The 23896-nt window shown below is 41.6% G+C and overlaps 2 protein-coding genes across 4 annotated transcripts in view; one reads left to right on the forward strand and one right to left on the reverse strand.

Moving 5' to 3' along the window:
• Nucleotides 1–6664, reverse strand: part of GNAZ (G protein subunit alpha z) — an 82717-nt gene extending 76053 nt beyond the window's left edge. The window contains exon 1 of one of the 3 annotated variants that reach the window (XM_026119173.2): nt 6197–6659. The gene's annotated coding sequence lies outside the window, so the exon portion shown is untranslated. Of the gene's footprint in view, nt 1–3139; nt 3260–6196 lie in introns of those variants that run through there. The other 2 variants (XM_026119174.2, XM_064522226.1) reach the window with 2 other exon arrangements.
• Nucleotides 1–23896, forward strand: part of RSPH14 (radial spoke head 14 homolog) — a 113709-nt gene extending 89813 nt beyond the window's left edge. Inside the window, exons 4-6 of the mRNA XM_026119176.2 lie at nt 20600–20825; nt 22149–22285; nt 23282–23896. Of these exons, the coding sequence (XP_025974961.2) occupies nt 20600–20825; nt 22149–22285; nt 23282–23523 (605 nt within the window). The 3' untranslated portion in view covers nt 23524–23896. The remainder of the gene's footprint in view (nt 1–20599; nt 20826–22148; nt 22286–23281) is intronic.

Genomic DNA, 23896 nt, shown 5'->3' on the forward strand with positions numbered 1-23896 from the left:
AGAAGTGTAGAGCTGCAAGGCCAAAGCCACAACATGGGAAGAGGCTTCTGTCATCACATACCAGGGGAATATTCTCTGTAAGCATTTAATTTTAGTTTATAACCCATCTGCACTAACAGAGAAGGGGACTATAACAGAACCAAAAATGGAGACCTTTGGGTATGTGGTGGGCTACTACTTCATCAGTGTTTTAATTTCTGTTACACGGATTGCACTGTTCAGGATTGCAGTGTACCATCAGTCCTCTTTGGGAAAATGGGGAATTGCAGTTTGCAGTGTTAAAAGACAGAGATTCATACCTCTTGTTGAGGTTGACATCTGGTGTTTTCATTTGTTTATACCACTATATATTGAGTAGACCTGTGACATCAAAAAATATTGTACAGATACAATAGAAACTGTGCACTTTAGCCTAAAGTCTCATTGCATCAGACAATTGTTAATCCCTCAAATTAATACATTATTGAAATTAGTATCCAATAATGTGTCCCTATAATTTAAAAATTATGTAAAGTCTTTCGTGTTCTATTTCTCTCTGCAAACATGCTTGTGCAAAGCAAATTTTACACACCTATGTAATCACAGTCATGAAGCAAAGTTCAGATTTGCCTTTGGGAATATTCACAGCAAGAAACGTAATCAGAAGACTTATGCTCATCTACTCAGGGAGTGGAAACAATATGAAAATCGAACAATAGTTCTAATTTGAAGTAGGCTAGCCTCAGAATTTTAAATACCATCATAAATGTCATTGAACTGCAAATTAAGGTAAGTTTATCTGTTCATGGACATACATGGATTGAAAAAAAGGTAAAAAATATCTCTGAAATTACTATTTAAGGTGATATTCTGCCACTTAATGAGCAATAAAAAATGAGTACGATAGGTTCTTGCCAGTTGTAAAAATAGATATATATACCTGCCAGTTACAAAATGGCTTCTATTATAGCACCCTGACTGTGCCAAATTTAAAAGGCCAGGCACAGAACAGCTTCTTGAGAGAAGATCTTCCTGCCAATAAGCAGTTGCAAAAAGGCATTTTGGGGGACACTATCAGCTCAGTGGCAGTACAGACACATCCTCTAGAGCAGCGTTGTTTATTCTGGTATATTTGAGTTTAGGATGGCTTTAGTTAACATCATATGCATTACTTTACTGATGGATTTTAGTGCTTTCACTGATATAGGAATATTTTATATATAGTATTGGTCTGAATCTTTTGCCATAGCATAAGCACTAGGGAAGATCAACAATTAATTTACTTTACTTTTTTTCTGCTTAAAACATCAAGACAGGGAAAAAAAATCACTTTAATCCACTTATACATAAAAATGGATATTATACATTGTTATCCAAATAAAATAATATTTTGTTAGTACAGGCTAAATATTTTGATATTATGACTTGACCTGGTAGATATCCAGAGAAAAAAATTTTTATTAAAAAAGCCAACATAATAACTCAAATCGTGTTATTTTCATATAGAAGCAGTCTTGGATAATACTGATATATCCGTAGGAATCATGCATACTTTTCTCTTTTAAAAGAAGAAGCATAATAACCAGGTACATACCCAAAATATAAACAGCAAGTTCTCCCAGAGCTAAACATACAGCTGTGTTTTTGTTCACGCCATGACATTTTCATCTAAATTGATTACAATTCAGCTGAATGGTCTTTTTTTCACAACACAACTGTGTGGTGACTGTATTTGGGCAGCAACACTCGTTATGCTGTCTGATTGTGTTGGTCACAGTGCATTTGGGGAGGATAAAGGTAGCTATTCCACGTTGCCACCATCAGGTTCGAAAATACAGAAAGCAGGCACACAGAGAAAGGGTAGAAACACATGAAGTATTTATTCTAGCATATGCCTGGAGTCCTAGGAAGGACAGGATAAGAGACGTGGATTTCTTGGACTGTTTAAATCCAAGCGGAGTCCCACCTCCGCAGTAAAACAGAGTTGTTAAGGTACAGTTATGAGTAGAAAACAGCGTGCTAGCTTAGTTACTATCAAAGGAAACAGGGTTGGCAGGTAGGAATAGCAACTATATTATTGCTTACAAATATTTATGGTGTAACATAAGAATAGCTTCATAATTAGCTGGTTAAAATTGGTTAATCATTACAATATAGATAGACTGGGATTTGTCTGTCCATATTTAGCCTCTGCATGTAGGTAGCTACCTCTTCACTAGTCACTCTACGCTTCCTTTGTAGTCAGGGGAGAAAAACAGCCACTTCCAGAGGTCGGTTCATCTCAGTCTAAGGTGGCAGTCAAAACCCAGTCTGATCAATTGTACTGTCGGAATCTCTTCTCTCCACTAATTGTAAGGGAAGCCTGAACAGCTACTCGGTATGACAATGTCTACACTATAGGTATATAAAAGGGGTAAGAATAATCCCTCCCAAGTCCAGGGAATTACTGCTTCAAATAGTTAGAATTTGAGTTCAGTTTTTCAAATTTGCCTCTCTATTTCTTTCTATTGGCCAATGTGATCACTAATAGTTGCACTGGCTACGTCTGCAGTGTGGAATTGTCCGGAAACGTTGCCACTCTTGCCTTTTTCATGTGGTGACTTCAGAGGAGAAACAGCCCCCAATATAAGGGGCTTAGAGAAAAAACAACAGCAGAGGAAAATAGCATTTGTTGGGTAAAACTGTATTTTCTAAAAATACGTTGGATGTGCAATACTAGATAATAAAAAGGGATTCTGGGGAGAGCTGAGTTTCTGCTGAACCACATACAATGCTCTGAGCTACCCAGCTAAAAAAACACATGAAAAGCTGCTGCTTTCTGCAATTTTGCCACAGGTTTTTTTTAGCGGTGATTTTAAACTTATTTAGCAGTTACAAATGTTTGAAGTCTAGGGAAAGTGGAAATGGTGGCCCACATGAATAGTCTGGTCTTCTCATCCTACTTCACCAATGCCCTTCAGCATTAAGGAAAAGCACCAGTTGAAAGGGAAGAATATTTTCTCTACCTCTTGCATTTTAAGGGTTAAACTGTGTCGTTGATCAGACTGGCATAAAGCTAAAATAACTTAAAGTATTAATTTGTGGCAATTCCAGATTTATAACAGAATAAATAAAGGCTGAATTTGAGCCTTCCCTAGCATGCTCTGTGTATTCCACATACCTTGAATTGCAAGAGAACTTGGAGAAGAGAATCAGTTTTAGTTGTTTTCTTTCAGTCTAGTTTTTCCTTTGGGGATTATTCTTTCATCGTTATGGTAGCTGAAATTTGGACTTCTTAAGCATTATTCTTGGATTCTGGAAAGTGTAATAAAAATGCTAACTTTGAATATGGCATATAAAGCATAAGTCAAATTCTCCCCTCAAATAGCCTAAAGTGAACCTACCATAACTATTAATAGAAGTGGATTTAGTCTGGATACTTTTGGTGTCACAAAACCTTATGTATTTTAATCAAAATAGGACAATTTATCCCACAAAATATAAATAATATTATTATATCTAAATATGCCAGCATTTTGATTTTGAAGGGCTTGGTTTAAAAGTTCTTTGGTTTAAAATACTATTAATCATTTGTGTAGCAAGCCGTTACTTCTGGAGCTCAGTAGTGTCCACTTAACAGCATTTATGGGAGGCCCAAATTTTTGCAATAACATTTTTCCCAGTAAGAACAATATGATTAAAAAAAAAAAAAATCACTGATAATTTACAAGTTAGAGTTTGTGATGTCGATAGTTACTGAATTTGTCATTGAGGCTGTGACCTCACTGAAATCTGCTATAAAACTGCTCAGCACTGCTGTTCCTGGGGGGCACGGGAGAATCTGATCTGCGAATCTATGCATGCTCCTCCTGAGCCCGGGCTCGCTCCCATGGAAATCAGTGACAAAACTTCCAGTGACTTCAGTGAAAGCAGGACCAAACCTTCACACAAACAGTCAGATTCAACTCTTATTTTTAATTACAGAAAGCTGGAGAATCTCTTCTAAAATTAGTGGAATTACTGTGATTTACCTCAAAGGAATTGGAAGTATTTTTCTTTAATTAACAAAGGGGGGGGAGACGTAATTCCTCTGTATTGCCTCCTCACTACATATCAACCAAGACTCTATCTGCTGTCAAAATCATTATCTGCTTAAGTTGCAGAGGAAGAGCTGACTTCACCATTTGAGGATTTAAGCTTTCACTGTCTACTGAATTTTCTGTTATCCTTATCCCTCTGCTTATCCCCTTCCCCACATCTCAGAAGAAGGGACAAATTTCTGTTTTCTGGTTCTGTCTAGATTTCTTAAAATTTAATGTAACTTCTTTTTCCATTAACGTGTAATCTGACCTGAGACAACCAGAGCACTTTCACTTCAGTACTTCAGAACTACCTGTCTGGTAATTTTTAGATTATCATAGTTAAATTCAAACCCAAGGCCCGTCGCCGAAACACTGAGCTGTACTGGAAGCTTACTAAATGTGACTTCAAGATAATAGGTCCAGAAGTGTCATTCAACTCTTCACCAGTTGTCGCTGAAGTAAGAAGAACATAATCCACAGACTGAGGTGTAATGTGGCATTTTTTAAGTAACATGTAGAGTTTATTCATCTTTGTGAGGCCCATCGTCATAAAAAAAAAAATCTCCGTGGCCTTTCACAGAATTCATCTGTGAAAAGGCAGTGCTTTGGTAATGGGAGATGTCATAGGATTTTCTCCCAACTATGCCATATAGCTAAGATCTTTTCTTCTTGACTGCACTCATCACTGGCTTCTTGAAGACTGGACCCTCATTCTTCCATGCACATAGGCCTAGCCTAGAATAATGTCCTTTATCCAAGGGCAGGGATCTGTGCTTTTGGGTGAAAGCTTCCAACTGAATGGTAAGACAGAGACAGCCAAGCTAATGGCAAGAAGCTCTGTGCTTTGCCAGGCTGTATCTCTGTATCCGTATCATCTCTTCAGTTAGCAGATACGGGCACTATTGAAGAAAAGTCACCTAAAACAGCACTTAAGCCATCAGCTCAGGCTTCCTACTGCCACAGAGTCAGAAACAGTTTCCCCTAAGGAACTACAAAATACACACTCATTTTTCCTCCTTCATGATACATAGGTAGATGTTCACAATGACTGGTTTTTTTTCTACCTGACCACTGTTATAACCTTTGCAGAAGAAATTCTGTCGGCCACCCGAAGGGTGTGACCCACAATGGCGCGAAATATGGAGCCAATATAAAAAACAAATTGTGGGTATAAGGGTGTCAGCAAATGGATGTGAAGAAACACTGAAGGGAAAACCACTGAGTTTTTCTCAAATCTTGCGGAGGAAAATGTTGTTGAGACAGGTTAGTAGCCTCCAGAACAAATACAGCAAGAACACCCATGAAACAGCCTGTACAATGAAACAGCCAAAACCAGATCAGTACTGTTACCAGGAATTAAGCTGACATATGTCTGCAGAGCTAGCAGGCTACCACTGAAGGGCTGGCTTTCTGTGTGTGAATCGCTCAAGCAAAATGCAAATGCAAACATATCAAAAAACTTGTGGTACAGAACTGCAGATGGGAACCATCCACAAGTGCAGATTAATGCACTAAAAGCTCCCCGTCCCTTCGCATGCACGAACGCATGGTGAGAAGCAGAGCATCCCAGCCCCACAGAGGCACGCAGCCTCGCAATCTGCAGATGTGACTGTTTCAGGGAGAATTTGTTACAGAAATTCAGCAGCTGGGAGTCTTTTCTAATGCAAGGTTAGACAGGCTGCATCTCCCTGTAAGGAGATGCTAAACACCGTGGAGGGTCTTCTCCCAACAGGTACAATCTAATGGATTCTCTTCCCGAATCACCCCCAGAACACCGCGGATCCTAGTCCGGCTCAGGTGCTGGATGCTAGCGGATTCGCATGGAGGCTGGGGAAGGTGATGACTGAATTTTGTGGAAAGGAGAGCAAGCTGAAGCGGCAGCTGAGAGAAGGCCAGTATCCCTTGAGAAGGTCATTTTCACTGTATCAGCAGCCTTTCTCCCCTTGCTGGTTTTTCTCTGCACACAGAAAATCATTCCTGGCTCACAGCGGCATTCATCTTTTCTTCCATCCAGCAAAACCGGGGCTTATTGTTTCAAAATGACGCTTTTTCTCCCTCCCTTTAGAAGTGCCTTTTTATTTGGCAAATGCAAGGAGAGGGTATTGCTAATTGCTCAGCTGATTAAGAGAAAAAGACATGCACAAAATCTCACTCACCTCGCAGGCACCGAGCGGCGCGCAGCCCCCCCTCCTCGATCCACCAGCTCCCTCCGCGCCGCGTCCCCGGCTCCTCCGGCCGCTTCTCACGGCAGCATCGGCGCTTTGCAGCGAGCGGCCCCGCCGCGACCGCAGGCACCAGACGGGCGGCTCAGGCGCGGGGAAGAAACCTGCCCTGTCTCATCCCCCCCCACCCTGGGAAATAACCCAAAAAAAAAAATGCGGCGACCGAAGCCCTCGTCCCGCGGTCCCCGGCGGGAGGCGGGGAGGCGCTCGGCGAGCGCGCAGGGACGCCCGCGCAGGGGGCGGAGGCAGCGAGCCCGTCTCCAAGCCAACGGCCGGGGCAGCGCTGCCGCCGCGGGCGCGGAGCGGGCGGCGCGGAGCGGGGCGGCAGCGCGGCGGCCGCGGCCCCGCCTGCCCCTCGCACGGGCTCCGGGGCCTCCCGGGCGCCGGCTGTTGACGTTTGAGGGATTTTTTCCCCCCTCGTCTCCGCCGCTATACTGCACCGGCGCCTTGCATAAGATGCGGGCACATACAGGCGCTGTACCGCGGGCTTCGCCTAGCCGCCGGCGCGCCCGCCTCCCTGCGCGGGGCCGGCAGCTCCGCTCTGCCGCCGCCGCTGCTGCTGCTGCTGCTGCTGCTGCCGCCGGGGTCGGGGTCGGGGTCGGGGTCGGGGTTTGGCGGCGGCTCTTGCAGGGCGCCCCAGGCTGCCGGGGAGGCGGTGGGATGGAGGCGCACACGCTTCGGAATGATGCAATCATGGATACGGGGAGGGGAAAACAGTTTATCTGGTTACGTGGAATTTATCTACTGCTCCCATCGACTTCTTTCCACCTTTCCGTGTGTGCCGTGCCTGCATTTTCTTCACCTTTTCCCTTTTTGCCTTTCGCTCTTTCCTATCTTTTGCATTTGTCTGTGTGATTTACTACAGCTTTTTAAGTGGTGCTGAGTATCATTTTCTCTTAGCTCATTAAAGGATTTACTTTTTTTTTCTCATTTTTTCTAGTGTTTTCTTCCTTTTAGCCACACTACAATACTAGTTGCACCGTACAGGCTGCAGCCTTGATCAAAGAGCTATGTTTTCTGTCTACATCGCTAATCTCATAGCCGTGATTTATTGCTGATGCATTTCTGCTGGAGGTAGCAATAGAGAAATTCAGGCATAGACAGAATGCAGACATTTTTTTCCACAGTAAAGCTAACATAACACAGTGCAGAAAGCATCTGATTCCTGTAAATACTACCACTTCCAGTACTGTGTTATCAGCAGGGCTGCAGCATTGATGAATTATAATAATGAAATACTTTAGTGTAAGACAGAGTGTAGCTGCAGTATTTTTCCTGCACACAAATAAGAACCAAGCATCCGTGTACCATGGGAGGGAAATTTTCATCTAAGTAAGTAGGTCTTGTTCACACTGGAAGAGTTTGCTGGTACATCTAGAGTAGCAAAGTTATTCTGGTAAACTCCTCGTGTAGACACGGCCTGTGCTAGGGGGAATGTACGTTGGCTAATGCACTTTACAACTGAAATTCCCAGTTTTCTGAACAAAATTGTGTTAAAGTCTATATATTTGCAACCATACAAGGGATTTTACTGGTATAATGATAGCATTTTAAAAAATGTCGTATGCATAACTGGCATTACTCTCCCAGCAAAATCATAATATTCAAATCTTAAATTTGCCACATCCTAATAAAAAAGGTAATTACCTTAAAAGCACTACAAGTTTATTTTGAAATTTTAGCTTTAGTATCTAGCAATGCAGTTGTGTCTTTGGATGGATTTATATTACCAGATGGTGGTCAATGTTTTAATTCTCATCATTTTTTATTTTTGTGTTTCAAATGTACTCGTTACTTGCAATTGCATAAAACTCCAGTATGGTTATGCTCATAAGGGAATAAAATAAAAAGTGTATCTGTGGTAACTGAGTCTAGATAGAAGGATAAAAGAACAATAACAAGGTGTACAGGTTTAATCTGCTATTCCATAAAGAACAAGTAGTTACTATAGAAACTGTCACCTTACATGTGTCTTTTCCATGCAGGAAAAGAAAAAAAGCATCTTCCACACATTGACCAACTTTGGTAGAAATAATGGCATCAGCTACCATCATCCTGTGTAGGATGATCAGCATTGACATGCTCTCTCCAGATTTCATCACTTTTAGGTACTTCTGATTGATATAACAAAATGCTTGCTTTCTTGCAGTTTTGAGGGAGGCACCTAACTGTAGAGCGAATCTTAGGAGTGCAGGAATTATGAGGATGCAGCGTGTGAGTAAAGGAACAGGTCTTGCTCTGAAAAGTTTAGGTGTTACTGCTTCAACACCACAGTTTGGGAGCTTGCCGTTGATTTAGGTGCAGTTAAAACCTGACTCTTCTGAAAAACAAATCAGCAGATCTGTCTATATTTTCCTCCATCTCACCTTGTCCTGTTCCCAGAAATTCTCAGTCCAGGCCTTTCGGCTGGCCTTGAGTGCACTACATGTAGTCAGGCTTCCACGGGAATTTAAAGAGAAATATATGTCTCAGAATAACTTGTGCAGATAATTAAATACCAAAGTCAAATTGGGTATATTTGGTAACCATGAAAAACATAATTCTTAAGCTCAGTGCTCTAAAACTTGTTAGATTGAAAATACATAAATGCATATTAAAAGTGAATAATTTACATTACTTTCTATACCTGAAAAGTCTGGAAAATTATCGCATACAATGTTCCATAAATAGCACTTCCTGGGAGGAATGGGTTACAAATAGTACCTTGAGGGAACTGGGATGGTCTGGTTGGATTCCTGCTCTCTCCTGCATGTAAGGCAGGTCACAGGTTTTTCTCCCAAGTCAGAAGAGGGTTTTATTTGAAGGCAGCAGTGTTTGACTGTTGATTTGTAGCGACTCATATGCAGCTTACGGGACTACACAACTGTACACGTTTCACTCAACTTTCCAGCACAGTTCATTGATCAAAAGCCAAATCTTTGCCTCTTTAGCGATGCTTTCTGTTTGGGATCAGTCAAAGTAGATGCATTCATATGTGTTTAGTGCGAAGATGACAGTGCTAAAACAGAAATGTGTTCTCAAGCGCAAAATCCCACAGGGATTTTTGCAAACATCCCACAGGGATTTTTCTAATCAATTAACGTTTGTTATACCATGACAACATCAAAATATTTATACGCACACATACAGGGTTCGTGGTGAACGTACATCTCCAAATGATAGAGGGGAAAATTGAGAGGCCACGTCTGGTCTGTAATAAAAATGTAATAAAAGACATTTTGTATTTCATTCAATTTTCTACCAAACACTCTTTTTAACAAGCAATTGTAGATCTGGGTTAGATATTTATAGATGGGTCTGTGATTCTCTTTGAGCATGAAGAACTGAACAGAACATTTACAGAAGAATAAAGAGGCTGTATTTTTATTTTTAACCATTTTTCTCACGTGGAAGAGTTTAAAATAGCATGAAGTGCAGATGACTGGACTCTGATATTTATAACTATCTGGCATATTGTTGCTTTGCACCAGTGGCTGTGACATAGTGGGAAAAAAAGTCATGAATGTATCGTTCAGCAGGTGGTATCAGCCTGAATACCTCCTTTGCCTTTACGATTTAGGATGAAAATTCATTTTCTACCAGTATTTCACCCTTGTGTCTTGATCCTGCATCATTCATGACTGAGGGCTTGGCTTAAAATCAACTGTTCCCTCTTTCTGTCAGCTCTCACCATGGGAGTTATTTGGGAATTTGAACCCAGACAGTGAGTTACAGCTAATACCACCATCAGCTAAAGAGAAAGACTTCTCTAGTTTTTCAGAAGGAAAGAAAAATGAAAGCACAACCTAAGCCTAGAAATGTAAGTGTCTCCTGGATATGTCTTCATGTTTTTATGATGTACCTAGCATATCTGCAGCTCACAGTCATTGGCTCGACTGCTGAATAAGCACTTGCTACTGAAGCCAAGTTCATAGAAACGAGCACTACATGCAGCAGCTGGACAGCTGCGGGGCGGCTCGCCTCGAGCCCCGGGGATGCGCTGGCCCTCCGTGCAGGCAGCTTTACACGGCCGTCTGCACTTACCAGAAGCTTTGTGATCGATACATGGACCCCAACTGCTTCAGAGCCTCCACAGGAAGAAAGCTAGAAACAGGGATTTCATGAAGTAAGATAAAGGAGTATAATTCTTCATAAAGGATCCGTCCTTCAGGGCTGCATTATCATGGAAAAAAACAGGAGAATAAGAATAGTGCTTTCTCATTTCCCACTATTAAGGGCAAAGGAATGGGGAAACTTTAACCCAAAAAGAAAGTGGGAGCCATTTAGTACAGAAAAAATATCACAAATGAAAGTCATTTAGAGTTTATTCATTGCAATAAAATGCATTTTTAAACAAAAATATGTACCAAACTGTAGGTAATTCAGAAGAACACACGACACGACATCAGTTCTGTAGCTGTTATAAGCACATCCACAAACAGCAATTTCTTATCTAAACCTACTAAATATTATTGAAAATAAAAAAGTGTACAGCAAAAGACCAATGTGTCAACATGTGGCAAACTCACTGGAGAACGAAATCTGTAGATTCTTTGGGAATTAGACCCAAGGAGGTGCAATAAAGTATGCCAGGAATTATTTTAGCAAATTTTTTTCAACAGAAAGTGCTCATTTTTTGAAACCAAAACTTTTAAACAAAAAGTACCAGTTTCAGGTCAGATATTAAATTTTCTGAGCAACAGGCTATTGATTATTCTTGGGATACCCCCCTCTTCCCCGCTATAGTCTCCCTGTTTGAAGGTTTTCATCTTTGTATGAATGATTAAATATTCATTGAAGCAGTGACTTGAAAGTAGGTTTCTCCCACTTGAGGATACAGGTAGGCATTTAGGTTTTGTTGTTTAATTTTTGCCTGAACAAACAAACAAAAAGAAGAAATGTCTTGATTTAGAATCTTTTCTTGTCACTAATGTTCTTGCTGGCTGAAGGCATGTTATCAGACTTGGCCCTTAAAAGAATTATATATTTTTTAATACATAGTTGGAAAAAAAAACCAGTATAATCAGATTTCACATGTCTTTGTATCCTTTATACAAGATAGTTCTACTTCATGTAGGAACCTCAAGATACAGCTATAATTTCAGCAGGTGCTAATGTTTGTCCCCTATATTACCTTCTGGTGTCTGATTAACAGGAATAAGAAATTGGTACTTAAAAAAAAAAAGACTGAAAAATTAATTTGAGGACACAAAGGTAATTCTGGAAAGCTACAGAAAGAGAACCATAGACATCCAGGTAGTTTTACTACTGGAACTTTAGATGCCAGAGCAGTCCTGTGAAAATTTTGAGGACTGCTTTCAGATTTTTAAAAACCGAGTTTATGTAACTGTACCTTTCGCATATTTGGCCTGTGGTTAATTTTGTACCTACATGGCCAATAAGGTCACTGCATACATGCCCCACCGCAGGTGGCTGGCCTGGGTGCCCTCCTGAGGTCCCTTCCAGCCGGAATTGTCCTATGGACCTGTGATCCCATGCGTGACATCAGGGCCTCATTTTCAATAGTCCTAAACCCACCGGTGACCATTTATGAAGTACAAAGGAGATGCACAGAGTTGTAGTTTCAGCCAATTATAATTGATCACTACCTGTTTTGTGCAGTGTTTTTGGACAGAGGGCTGGAAAACTGTAAAGGAGACAGTTCTACGAGTACATTAATGATAAATGGAAAATTTAGTAAATGTGACTTCCAATTTCTGTGATTTACCACTCTTCTTTAAAAGAGTGTTTGCTCTGTCCCTGACATGCACAAGATCCATTCCAATGACAAACGGAAGCGACTCAGGAAGCTATTCAGCCTCCAAACGTAAGTCTTTAGGGCCATTTTCAGCATCCGAGGGAATCTCCTCCAGCCTCCAGCTGCAGCCTAGACATGGCCAAGTGTCCTGCAAGTCTTATGTCAAAACTGACCGTCCCAGGCAGAGATCTCAGAAACCCTGGGTGGCTAACAGGGCTAAATTATAACCCTAGGCTGAATAAACCCACTCGTAGCTTTCTGAATCCCTTTCTTACTAACTGGCTGGTAGAATCACTAGAAAGGGCAAAGCACATTATGCTAAGCTTACTTAACAAACAAACCAATTAAATTGATAAACACTCTATCAAATCTTTCAACTAATGCATTTTTCAGAGTTAATTATAACAGTGATATTTTTAAAAACATTAGAAATTATTGCCATTTTAACCTATGTCTAACACCTTATGAGATAGATTCTGGTATCTGTTATAATTGCGGCAAATATGATTCTCCGTTTCCACTTAAGGTCTTAGCGGTTTGGTTACGCTGTATATAATATTCTTAAAGCTAAGCACATTAACATCCCTACTGAAGCACCTATGCTAAATCTGGCATGTTTATAGAAGCTAGACCTAATATTTTAGTCCAGGTTAAGTAACAGGTTCATTTCACTACACATGTGGCTCGGGTCCTACTGCACTTTTACAAAAAAATGATAAGAAGAAGTCTTTTTACAAGAACATCCTCATTCATTCACTTAAAGACCCTCATTCAGGAACGCACCCCTAGTCACACAATATGCATACTGTAAGGTTTGCGCCTCTTTGTGACAGACTCCTTCCAGCTCGCGGCTGTGATTTGGGGCTCACTGGAGGAAGAAGGCTCTCAGCCCAGGCGCAGCAGTTACTGGGAGGTGCTGCAAGCAAACAAATAACAAATCAGAGCTGCCCCAAAGCAGCCCGCACCCTGGCCAGCCTGGGATGCCATGAGGATTTAAGAATTTTTCACTGCTAGAAGTAAAGTATAGGCTAAAAATACTGGCAAGCACTATCGTGGACCCACATTCAGAACAGAATGGAAATGTCATTGAATAGTATAAGTTTGCTTTAAAAACCTGAATCCCCATGTAAAAAGTTGGATCTGGAAGGTAGCAGGCGTGAGCAGCTCCAGCAAGCAAGCGTCTGGGCCTGGGGCTCCCGGGGGGACCTGTTCCTTCCAGGCTCATTTTGAACAAAATTGCCAAGCCAGACCACTTGAAGCAGAAAAGGATTTCACCCACCTATGCTACTATAGCCTTCTTCCCCTACAGATTTTATCGGTTGTAACCGTGCTGCTGTGCGCATCTTGGCGCTGGTGCAAGCAGCGCAATCCGTAGCATGAACGCGCTCGGCTAACTCCCTGCAGCTCTGCCGGCGCGCTAGGTCGGCACACGCAGCCAGCGGAGCTTCGCCAACGCTGCAATTTCTCCAGCTTCTTCTTCTTTGAAACTTTCTCAGGTCATTTTTAAAAGTAGTTACAAAAAATACACCTCACACTGCTCTAACAGTGACAAAAATCTAAAAAAGAAGCACATATACAATGAGACCAATTCTTTTTTAACCTCCTCCTGTTCTCTTTTACCACTATTCACAGTCGTTCCCTCACTTTTCAGTCTGTGCAGTGATTCATATATGAATCACTGGCTGTAGCCGAGCTGATTCAGGTTAGTTTTCAAGATAAAACTCCCTTCAACCTCTGTATCAGACACGATTAAATTCAGGTACTATGTTCCTTTAATCCTCTCATTTTGCTTTATTTTTTGGCAGTAGTATAATCAGATCTATGTAGGAAACTTTCTCCTTCATATACCGCTGTTTCTGATTACTTGTAATTCAGTTACACTATAGATGATGTTCAGAGAATATTTTCTCCACATTAATTACGTATTTTTCCTAAGGAACAAAATTGACAGAATGACTACTCTTTCATGTCTGAGCATGCATATGCGAGATTAATTCACTAGTTGCAAAAAAAAGTTTTAAATAACTAAGATATTATTTTAGAATTGTAAATTTGTGTTCCTGGAGCCATAAAATTCTGTGGGTTTTGCAAGGCAATGCCATTTCGTGACACAGAAGCCCAGTTGCACAAATATAGCCTTGTGATAAAACCCAGAAATTTAAGACAATTAACACACAATTGCTTCAATTTCATTCATATTTCTATAACTTTTTGGCCTGTTGTCCCAAAAAAGGGTAATGATTTTTTTAAAGAGTTCTCGCAGCAAAAAGTCTGAAAATTGAAAATTGGCAGTTGTGTATTTCTCTTGCCTTTGTCTCTTAAAAGTTTACAACCGTTTTTACCCATGCAAAGCATCGCCACGGCCCCCCTTCCCAACGGGCAGTGCTTTCGGGGCGCCGCAGTAACACGGGCGAGGGCAGCCGCGGGCCGTGGGAGCTGCCGCCCTGCGCAGCCGCCCGGGGAGGAGGCTCTGCGCTGCGCCCCGGCTCCTCGCCCCGTCCCGCAACGATCCCGTCAGGAGAGAGCCGGGTTTCGCACCGCGTGACAGCCTCGGGGACAGAGCAGCCCTTCCTCGGAGGGGAGCTCTGCAAGTTACTGCCACGTCGGCGATAACCATACCAAGATCCCTCAGCCTGGGAACGCTGTGTTCGCCTCACTGTGTCCATTTCTCCGTGACTGAGACGCGCCATTGCGGTTGTTAACACTTTCGGCCCTCTTCATCTACGTGCTTGGGATTTGAGGAAATATGAAATCCAGTATTTATGTCAGTGTTTGTAGATACGCCAGTCCGAGAGCTCTATTAACATATTGACTTTGTTACACTCACTAAATTCCTCGTTTTCTAGGAATTATGTTATTCATGGCAGGTCCTTGCGGCAGCAGTGATGTCTGCAGCGTCCTTTATGGTCAAACGCTGCACCGGTCCCGTCTTGTGGCTGCAGGGCTCCATTGCTGACCCGAAGGAAAAGGGGGATTTCTGACCCGACACATCTGCGCCTGGGGAGCAGCTCACGGCCAGGGCACAGCTCTTTGGGAGCAGCTAGCTCAAGCCTTTAATTTTCTCTCCAGTAATTGATCTGAGGACTCTGGAGCAAGTACTGCATATGTCAGGTTGTTTTCCTTCCTTCATGCATTTTTGGCAAAGCCTTCCCTGTGGAGGAAATTAATAAATTTCAGGATGACATTTCCCTCTTTATCCAGAGGAACAAGACAAACCCTCTGGGTTTTTTCAGGTTTTTTTTTTACAATCTTTCTCTGAATAAAGGAAAGGTACTTTTTCAGAGAAATAAAAGCTGAGAAATTTCCTGATCAGTGTGTGATCAATATGCATGCACGATCAACTGAATACATACTAGAGTTGTGGGTGTGCACATGCATTCTCACACGGAGAGATATATTGGATGATCATGAATATATCTATCTATTAAGTTAGAAATTTAGAAAGCTTAAGGGAGATTATTTATACAGGAGATGCAAGCAGCTGGAGTTCTGGTAGGCAAAATAAAAATGCTGCAAAGGGTATCAATGCTTATACTTCCAGATGCAAGCAAAACATCGTGTTTATTTCTGTTAAAATATTATTGAAAGACAGCCACAGAAATGTTGTTGCAAAGAAGAAGAAAATATTCTGACTTTCAAAGATGTTCCGAATCGTTCTATTTAGTTAGCAGCCTTGGCAGAGCAGAAGGGGGATAGGCAGGCGACTTCCTTCTCGTCTGCTGTGGTCTATCTTCTGCTCCAGACATACAGGAAAGAAATTTTAGCCCAGACTTAAAATACTGTTATATTTAATCTGACACAGCCTTAATGCTGGAAACCCTGAGTGTCTACACGCTGAGTCTTAACACGAAATTAGCTGCTACAGGATTCTCAAACTATGCTCTTGTGACTGGTGACTCAGAAGTCTTCTCAGGGAGTCTGAAGATTAAAATATTTTTTTCAGTCTGAGCAGCGGTGAGCAAGGAGCGACGAAGGAAGGTACGCCGGGGAAGGAGCTATTGCTGTCTCTCAGCTCTCAGAAAGAAATCACGACAGCGGCACAGCCCTGTCGAACGTGTATGACGTGCACTAGCACTCGCCAGTTTGCCAGACACCGTTACCTCTAAAATGGTGGTGTTAGACTGCCGCAGTGCTAACGAGAGCGCTGCGAAGCCTCGGGAGCTCGTCAGCGCCGTCGGGCTGCTGCCGGCAGATCGGGAGCTCCCACGCCGGACCGGCAGCTGCCGTGGCCGCGTGTCGCAGCACGCCACGATGGCACGCGCCGATCTGCGCTCCCCTCGCGGCTGGCTCTGCCGCTTCTCATCTTCTGCCCCTTCCCAGGTTGAAAGCTGTTACTACGCGTTTCAGATAGTTTGAACATCCCAAGGGATTTCCGAGGTATTAACAAAACATTCATGTGATACAGAATCTGTGTTTACATATTACTGGCTATGTTACACTACGCTGTACACCACTTTGCAGCAGTGCATGAAGCACATGCTTCTTATTAAAACAAACAGTCAGGTGGTTTTGAGATGAAAACTGACATTTGTAAGGAAAAGGATTTGTAATCTTGTTTAATTGCTTTATGTAATTAGAAAAAAACAAAACAAAACGCTATTGTTACGTGCCATATATGACTCCTTTGTCTTCTACAAAATGTAATTTGTTTACATGCCCTGCGGCCATACTGAGAGAACAGAATAAATGCACCTTCTCTTTGGGTCTATTCGAAAAAAGAGGCAGGAAAGGGAGAATGCGAGTAGCCAGAGGGCTATGAGGAGGAAGGGATGAGTGCTGAGATAAAAAGCAGCCCAAGGGAAGATTACAAGTTCTCAGAAAAACAGATCAATAATAATTGTAACTATGCAACTGCAAATACAACTACTTGCATTTTGAAAACATTTTTACCCACTACTTCACTCTTCCCAGCAGACCTGGAACACATTCAGCAATACATAAACCACCTTTAGTTTTCAGTATTTCAATGAAAACTCAAGATCCTCGGGATGCTGCTGCATTTTTCAGTATAGGACTGCTAGAACCACCAGCTTACCTTCCCCTCCTATGGCTTGGTCAGTAAGATGCAAGGATCTAAGACCGCTCAAATTTACAAGCAACTCTCAAGCAACTTTCCGCTGATTATGTTTCCTCCCTTTTCCTTTTCACCTCTCTAGACCTTTCACCTTTTGGTTCCCTTGGGAAAACCATGATGAATTTCCACCTGGAAATTTCAGTCTCACTATTAGGTAGTCTCTTTTTTTGTTGCTGATGGCCTTTCCTCTCCACCTTCTTTTCTCTTCACCGCCTTGAATCTTTTGACAAGGTCAAACAATCTGTCTTTGTTTCTATATTTATATCTGGGAAGCTCCCGTTAGTAGTATCATGGCATTTCAGACAGTACAGCTTAAAAAAAAAGAAGAGTAGATAAGAGAGTTCTTGGTACAGAGACCTGGCCTGATAAAATAAAACATATTAGAAACATGAAAACAGCCAAAGTGTTCATACAAAATAAGCATCAGCTGGCTACATGGAGATCTCTGACCACAAAATAAATGCGATTTGTTGTCATTACAGAACAAAAGCTGTCGTAGACAATGCTCCGTGCATTATCTTGCCAGCTTATTGAGACGGAAAGACACAGTGGCTTTGATGTATATTTTGTACTCAGAACTGCAGTGCAATAGCAAAGGGTAGCACCAAAGCCAAGACATAAAGGGCAAATACAATGAATGAGAGATGGCTGAGTCAAAGAAGGTCAGTAAACATTAACTGGAAGAGACAAACTCAAGGGCCAATGGAAGTGGCCCTGTCTAGCTGAATACTTCAGTACGACGCGCAGAGAAGAGAAGCAAAAGATACAGATACAGGAATATGAAACACAAATGCTGATATTAGATACAGGGAATATGGTGATCAAGAGATCAAGAGTATCAAAAGCAAGTCAACAAGGAAGGCCTGAAGAAGAAGGAAGTGCAGGAAAGGAAAAATGAAAATAAAGATGATGAGTAAAAAAATATCTACTAAATATTTGAAGTCAAATGCAGAAAATAGTAATGGAAACCTGTCTGGAAAAGGAAAAAAGTATGTACATCGGTGTGAGAAAGGGAGACAGAACGTTATAGCCATGGTAGTGACAGAAAGATGAAAAACTAAAGCAAGCAATGGCTTTTCTTGACCACTCTGTGCAAGAACCAGTGTTTGCTTAGGAAATGAGAATGCTTACGGTGTGACTCTAACCCAGGAAAGCTTGGTATCAGTGTGAATTACAGCTACACAAAGGCTCTAGAGGAGTGTGGAGCTTTAAACAGCAGTTCTTTCTGCTCTCAGCTACATTTGCATTCAGCATGTTATTTTAACTGGAAAAATGAAATTACTTTAAGGTCACGTATCTGGATATCATTTTGGTTTGAAAATATCACAGATCATCTGGTAAAGCAACCATATAAAAATTAGGCACTGGCTACAGGAATGTTAGCTCTTGAGTCTATCACCTCTGATCCACTACTCTTCCTCTGAAACTGTACCCCCTTCACCCGCAAATTTTGAGTTTGTGCTTATTTCCAAGGCATCCCAGAATTTGTAAGTGTAAGCGGTGACTCTGAGAGCAGTCTGAGTATCCCAGTTTTGCGCAGAAACGTCATACAGTTTCTTTTCATGAAAAACTCTGGGAGGAGTTTTACAAGCTGGTTTTGAAAAATCTTGTCTTTCATGGGCTATTTCAAAAGACCATTGGGAAACATGGCTAAATCGGTTCTGGATATAACTTATAGTCATCGGGGGCTGCTTTAAGCTGTCTCCATGACAGCAGTTCTCTAGTGGCTTCCCTGCCACCTTGGGCTCCATAAGGCATGGAGTCTTCCCAGCCATATCTTTACTGTTGTCTTAGCCACCTCTAATCCTTCTGTAGCTGTAATCTATAACCTATAATCTTAAAACCGATAAGCCATCTGTCAAGGGATTTAATGCTGAATGATGGAGTCAGCTGTGCAAGCTTTGCTTCTTTCTCACGGACCTTTCTCAGAGAGTCTCTTGCCAGACCAGTGGGGCAGGCTCTCTTTCTTTATCCCTTCTTGCTATGAGGACAGCATGAATGCGCTAGAGCTGATCCTTGAGGATTTTCTTCTTTTCCTTCCTGCACTTTTTTTTTTTTTTTGGCTATTAAAATGCCACCCTCATCTAGTGATACACAGCACCACAGAATCAAAGATAACATTTATTCACTTTCCTTCACCATGTTGCCTTTCTGGCACAAGGAAAAGGGTTTTATTTTAAAACTTTGTGTTTTAAAATGAATCTGGTTTTTTTTTGTTATTACTTATTTGAATTTTTCACAGCAACTGACCTCCAAATGCAGCACAGGTAGGAAAATCTGTAATATCACCCCAGGGCATTTCATTGCATCTGCATTAGTAAAGTGGCTCCTAATAAATTAACAAAATAATAAATTATTCAACGTCAGTAAAACCTCAGAAATATATATACAACAGAATAACCTCTAGATTAGATTAAGAGTCATGTTTCTCAGCCTGGTTGGCAAGGTGAGGACTTCTCCCATGTGCTATCAAAGACCATTAAAATCCCTTTCCTACTTGTCCTTTTATCCCTGACTGGGGAGATTTGTTTGAAAATACCTTAATGACTCTTATCCACAAAATGTCCTTATCTAACCATATATGAATCACTTCAGATGAAGCCACATTTCTCTTAGCAACCAAAGAATCAGTCTTAGCAACAAGACAGCTGGAGAATTTTGTTTTCATATAGTTACTCATGGACAGTACGTTCTGCTTTTTGCTTTCCCATGGCATTGCTGTTTCCATGTTGACTTAGTATTGTGTGAGAAATAGAGTAAGTCAGTCACTTGCTCATAGCTAAGCCAGTACTTACTGGGCAGAGCACGCTCGCTCTACCTTTGCTACTACTGCCTTTACAAAATAGTGTAAGAGGACTGACTGCTGGAAAGCTCAAAATTCAAATTGCTTCCAGGATAGAATTACTGCAAAGAAATGTGTGAGGAAGCTGATGGCTTCCAAAACCTTGGCTTCCTGAGGAGAAACCATAATGGAGAATGACATCAAAGCATTAGCTCTAAAGGCTCACATCTCAGCCTCTCTTAGCACCAGTTCATGTTGAGAAAAGTTAGGAAGGCTGGACAGAAGGTACCTTATGGCAATTTCTGCCCTATATTTGCTTAGCAAGAAGAACTGTAGGGAGAAATATTATACTGGAGGAAACTGGAAACATTAGAGCAATTGTCACTGTGAGCATTACCTGGACTGATGTCTTTCCGGGACTGCTGGCAAAGTCCTCAGTCTGGAAGACGTCACTCATCCTTGCATGTGACCATGTACAAAATAGTGGAGAAAAACGTTGAGAAAAATTCCAGGAGACGGAGACCAGTAGAAGATTTGAAATTTTCTAAGCCTGAGGAAGCAGTGCCAGGACAGCACTTGTGAGCAGGCTAGCGTTAGAGTAGCTTCTATGTCTCAATCCCACCTCTGTGTGAGGAAATGAGTTACCATGTGTATTTTGATCCTACTAAAAAATTCAAAGTGCAGGTAGAAAGAGTAAATGCACTCACACTTTCGCCCATGGTCCTTCTCTGTCTCCTCCTGCAGGGGCTGTGGGCATATTGCATGCCGGCTTGATTCCCTCACTGGTATTCAAATTGAAGACTGAGTTGGATGAAATCCAGGAGCTAATCCTAGACACACTCACCAACTGTCTGTGTGTGGAGGCCTTTGAAGCTCTAGCGAGTGGTGCCGTTACCATCCTGAAGCAAAAGCTCACACATTCATCAGTGGCCATCAGAAGCAAAGCAGCTTGGGTCCTGTTAGGAATCAGGTAAAGGAAAAGAAACCTGTGTATAATACATATCCCCAAGAAAATACCCACCTCATAACTGAATCAAGTTCATTAGTTCACAGCTGTATTCCACTATACATTGAACCTGTCACATTTCACATGTAAAGTAATGTCAGCCTAGCAGCACACACAGAGAGAAATTTCTAAAACCATAACTGCTTTAAATCGTTCAGGGAAGCAGATGCTGATGAGGCATAGCATTGCTTCTTCTCCAGTATGTTCCACATTCATAGTGAAATCAGGACTTTTCCTGGCATACTACTGCTGGAAAAAAAATTCTGGTGTGAAACCATGATTCTGATCACTTATAGGTAGAGAGAAGCTCCCTTATTTTTTTCACCACAGTTCTCTCTCAAAAAGATTAAGGGTCTAGGTAAATTTTCAGTGTGATTGAAAAAGAAAGAGTTTTCTGACACAGGCTGCTATGTATACCAGTGATGGATTAGAGAGAGCAGTCTTTGTGTTTAGTTTGTGTATCAAACACTGGATGAAAGGAACCACTTGAGTCAACTGCATCCCTCAATCACAGATCAAATTGCTCAACAGATGTCTTGTATAAAAGGGTCTGCAAATCATCCATCTAGCTTACATACCTACTGTCACAAAACACTTCTTACTGTCCTATAACAATACGAAGTCTTACAGCAAAAGAAACTGTTGATATAATGAGTCATAGAAAGAAAGCAGGAATGGACCTAGACGATGGGTATCACTATCTCGGTCCCTGCAATAGTTGGGCCATGTTAAATATTCCCCACATTACAGAGGCTGGAGAGAAAGCATCAAAACTTACCCAGGAAAAGAATTCCCTGCAGACCCCAAATCTAGCAGTTGGTTTAAATCTGCATAGGGTTCAACAGTCAGGCATCTAACTTCATGGCCACTAGGACCATCAGCACACTTCCAGCTGCATCCTGGCCCTTGCCCATCTTCAGCAGGTGATAGAAAGTAAAAAAAATGCAAACACCACCCAAAAAGAATTTCCTAAAAAAAAAAAAGTGTTAAACTCACATATAGGTTAGCATGAGAGCATCAATATTGTATCTGCAAGCAGATTTAATACACGCTAATGAAAAACAAATGTCCTTTCTCTTGTGTTTGTGACTGGGCAGTGGTGCTTACCATCTCTCTAACATTCAGGACATTTTGACTCAAAAGAGAGCAGAGATGAGTCCCGTGCCAGCACGCTTATCATGAAATGAAGGATGGCTGCAGGGGGCTGGGCATGGGGAGAGGCTGTAGGTAGTAGCAAGGTTAGCAAACATAGTTCAAGAAAGCAGCTTAACCATCTCTTCTGCACAGTACCCATCCAGAGGGAAAAAAGATGGTATGTGAAGAAGACGTCATTCCTGTGCTGGTGCGCCTGTTAGAAGATACAGAGCCTGAAGTCCAAGCCAGTGCAACAGGAGCGCTGATGTTTGCTACCGTTACACCTCAGGGTGAGAGAAAGCGGCAGTTCTGCTAAGGATGCTTTCTGGACTCCCATTCTAAGGCAACCTAATTACAAAACGTGCCTTCAGTTTCCAGTAGTGTTAAAGCTGTTGAAGAAGTTGTAAGAGTAGGACACATCTTTAGTTCTGTCTTCAGCAACTTCATTTACCCCATAGTGTCTAGGGACTACGATGCATTTCACATTTCATTCACTTCAGGTAGGTCAAGAGGATAAACCTCTTTGACATGTATGCCATTTGCCTCCATAGTGCTGCGCCAGAGGGGAAAAATTTTCACTTCAAGTCAGGGCTTCACACAGATCCACATACCTGGAGCCGCTCTGAATCACCAGTCCTCCAAGGAACACTACTTCCTAAAAACTTTTCTCTGTGATTAGAGGGAGTTTCCTTTTCACAGCTAGGAAAGGAATGAGTATTAATAATGGCTGTAGTTCTCCCAAGGCAGTTACATGACACTGAAAATACTAACTGGTAAATTTTCAGTGTGATGGATGAATAATTAGACATAAAAGACTCTTAATAACAGCAATTGTGTTCCAGTCCTCCTCTGCAACTGTCCCCCTAGCTTCAAAAGACACACAGGAGTGGCTCTAAGTGTTCCAACTGTGTTTAAAAAGAAAAGAATGGAGGATGTTCTTAAGGGCATCTAACCCCCCCAAAATTTTATCCTATCATTTGGTGTCTCATACATTGTTATATATATATAATTTTTTTTTTTTTTTTTTTTTTTTTTTGCAAATGACATGATAACGTGGAAGGCAAATAATGTTAATTAAGAAAGATTTTTTTTTTTTTTTTTTTCTAGAAGATAAAGAGCTGGCAGTTAGCTCTGGTCTTCAGTGGAAAAGCACATCCAACCTCTTTGCACTCCACACTCTGGGGTGTTCAGAGCTGTAGCTGGGCAGGGAGACAAGAGTGGCAATTCAAAGTTGTTTGATTATGTGCAATAATAACACATTGTAAAGCCAGTTTATTTTTCCACAGGGAAATACTCAGCTCTAGGTGCTGAAGCCATTCCACCTTTACTGAAGTTGGTTGCTGGGGAAACCAGCAAAGCCCGCCTGAGTGCGATTAAAACCCTCACCATGCTGGCTGAGTTACCCGAGGGCCGCAAGACACTCCTAGATCATGTAGATACGTTTCAGCTGTGTCTGAATGACCCCTCTGAGGCAGTGAAAAGAGCAGCCAAAATTGCCATCCGTGTCATCAAGTGGAAACCTTTCTGAAGACATGATGTTTCATAGAGATCTATTGCCCTCTGTTGTTATCTTGTTGTAAGAGTTGCATTATTATATGAGACCTTCAAAAACAAAACTCTCTTCCTCAGTTACTCTGGATCAGTTCCTCCTGAAATGTCCTTTGTCAACAGTTTCATATCTATGACAGGCCACAAGTAGAACAATGAGGGGGAAAAAGCTAGGAAGTCTACAATTCTCCACTAGAAGTTATTTCCGGAGATATCAAGACCTTCCTGTGATACAAGAAATGGATTCTTTTTGTTTTCTTCATGATATTCTCTCCCTTTTTTTTTCATTATTTCAGCCTATCAAACATTAATCAATAACTAATTATATGAAACAGGTGAAAGGTAATTAACTT

Source organism: Dromaius novaehollandiae, chromosome 17 (assembly GCF_036370855.1).
Source record: "Dromaius novaehollandiae isolate bDroNov1 chromosome 17, bDroNov1.hap1, whole genome shotgun sequence".
Classification (NCBI taxonomy): domain Eukaryota; kingdom Metazoa; phylum Chordata; class Aves; order Casuariiformes; family Dromaiidae; genus Dromaius; species Dromaius novaehollandiae.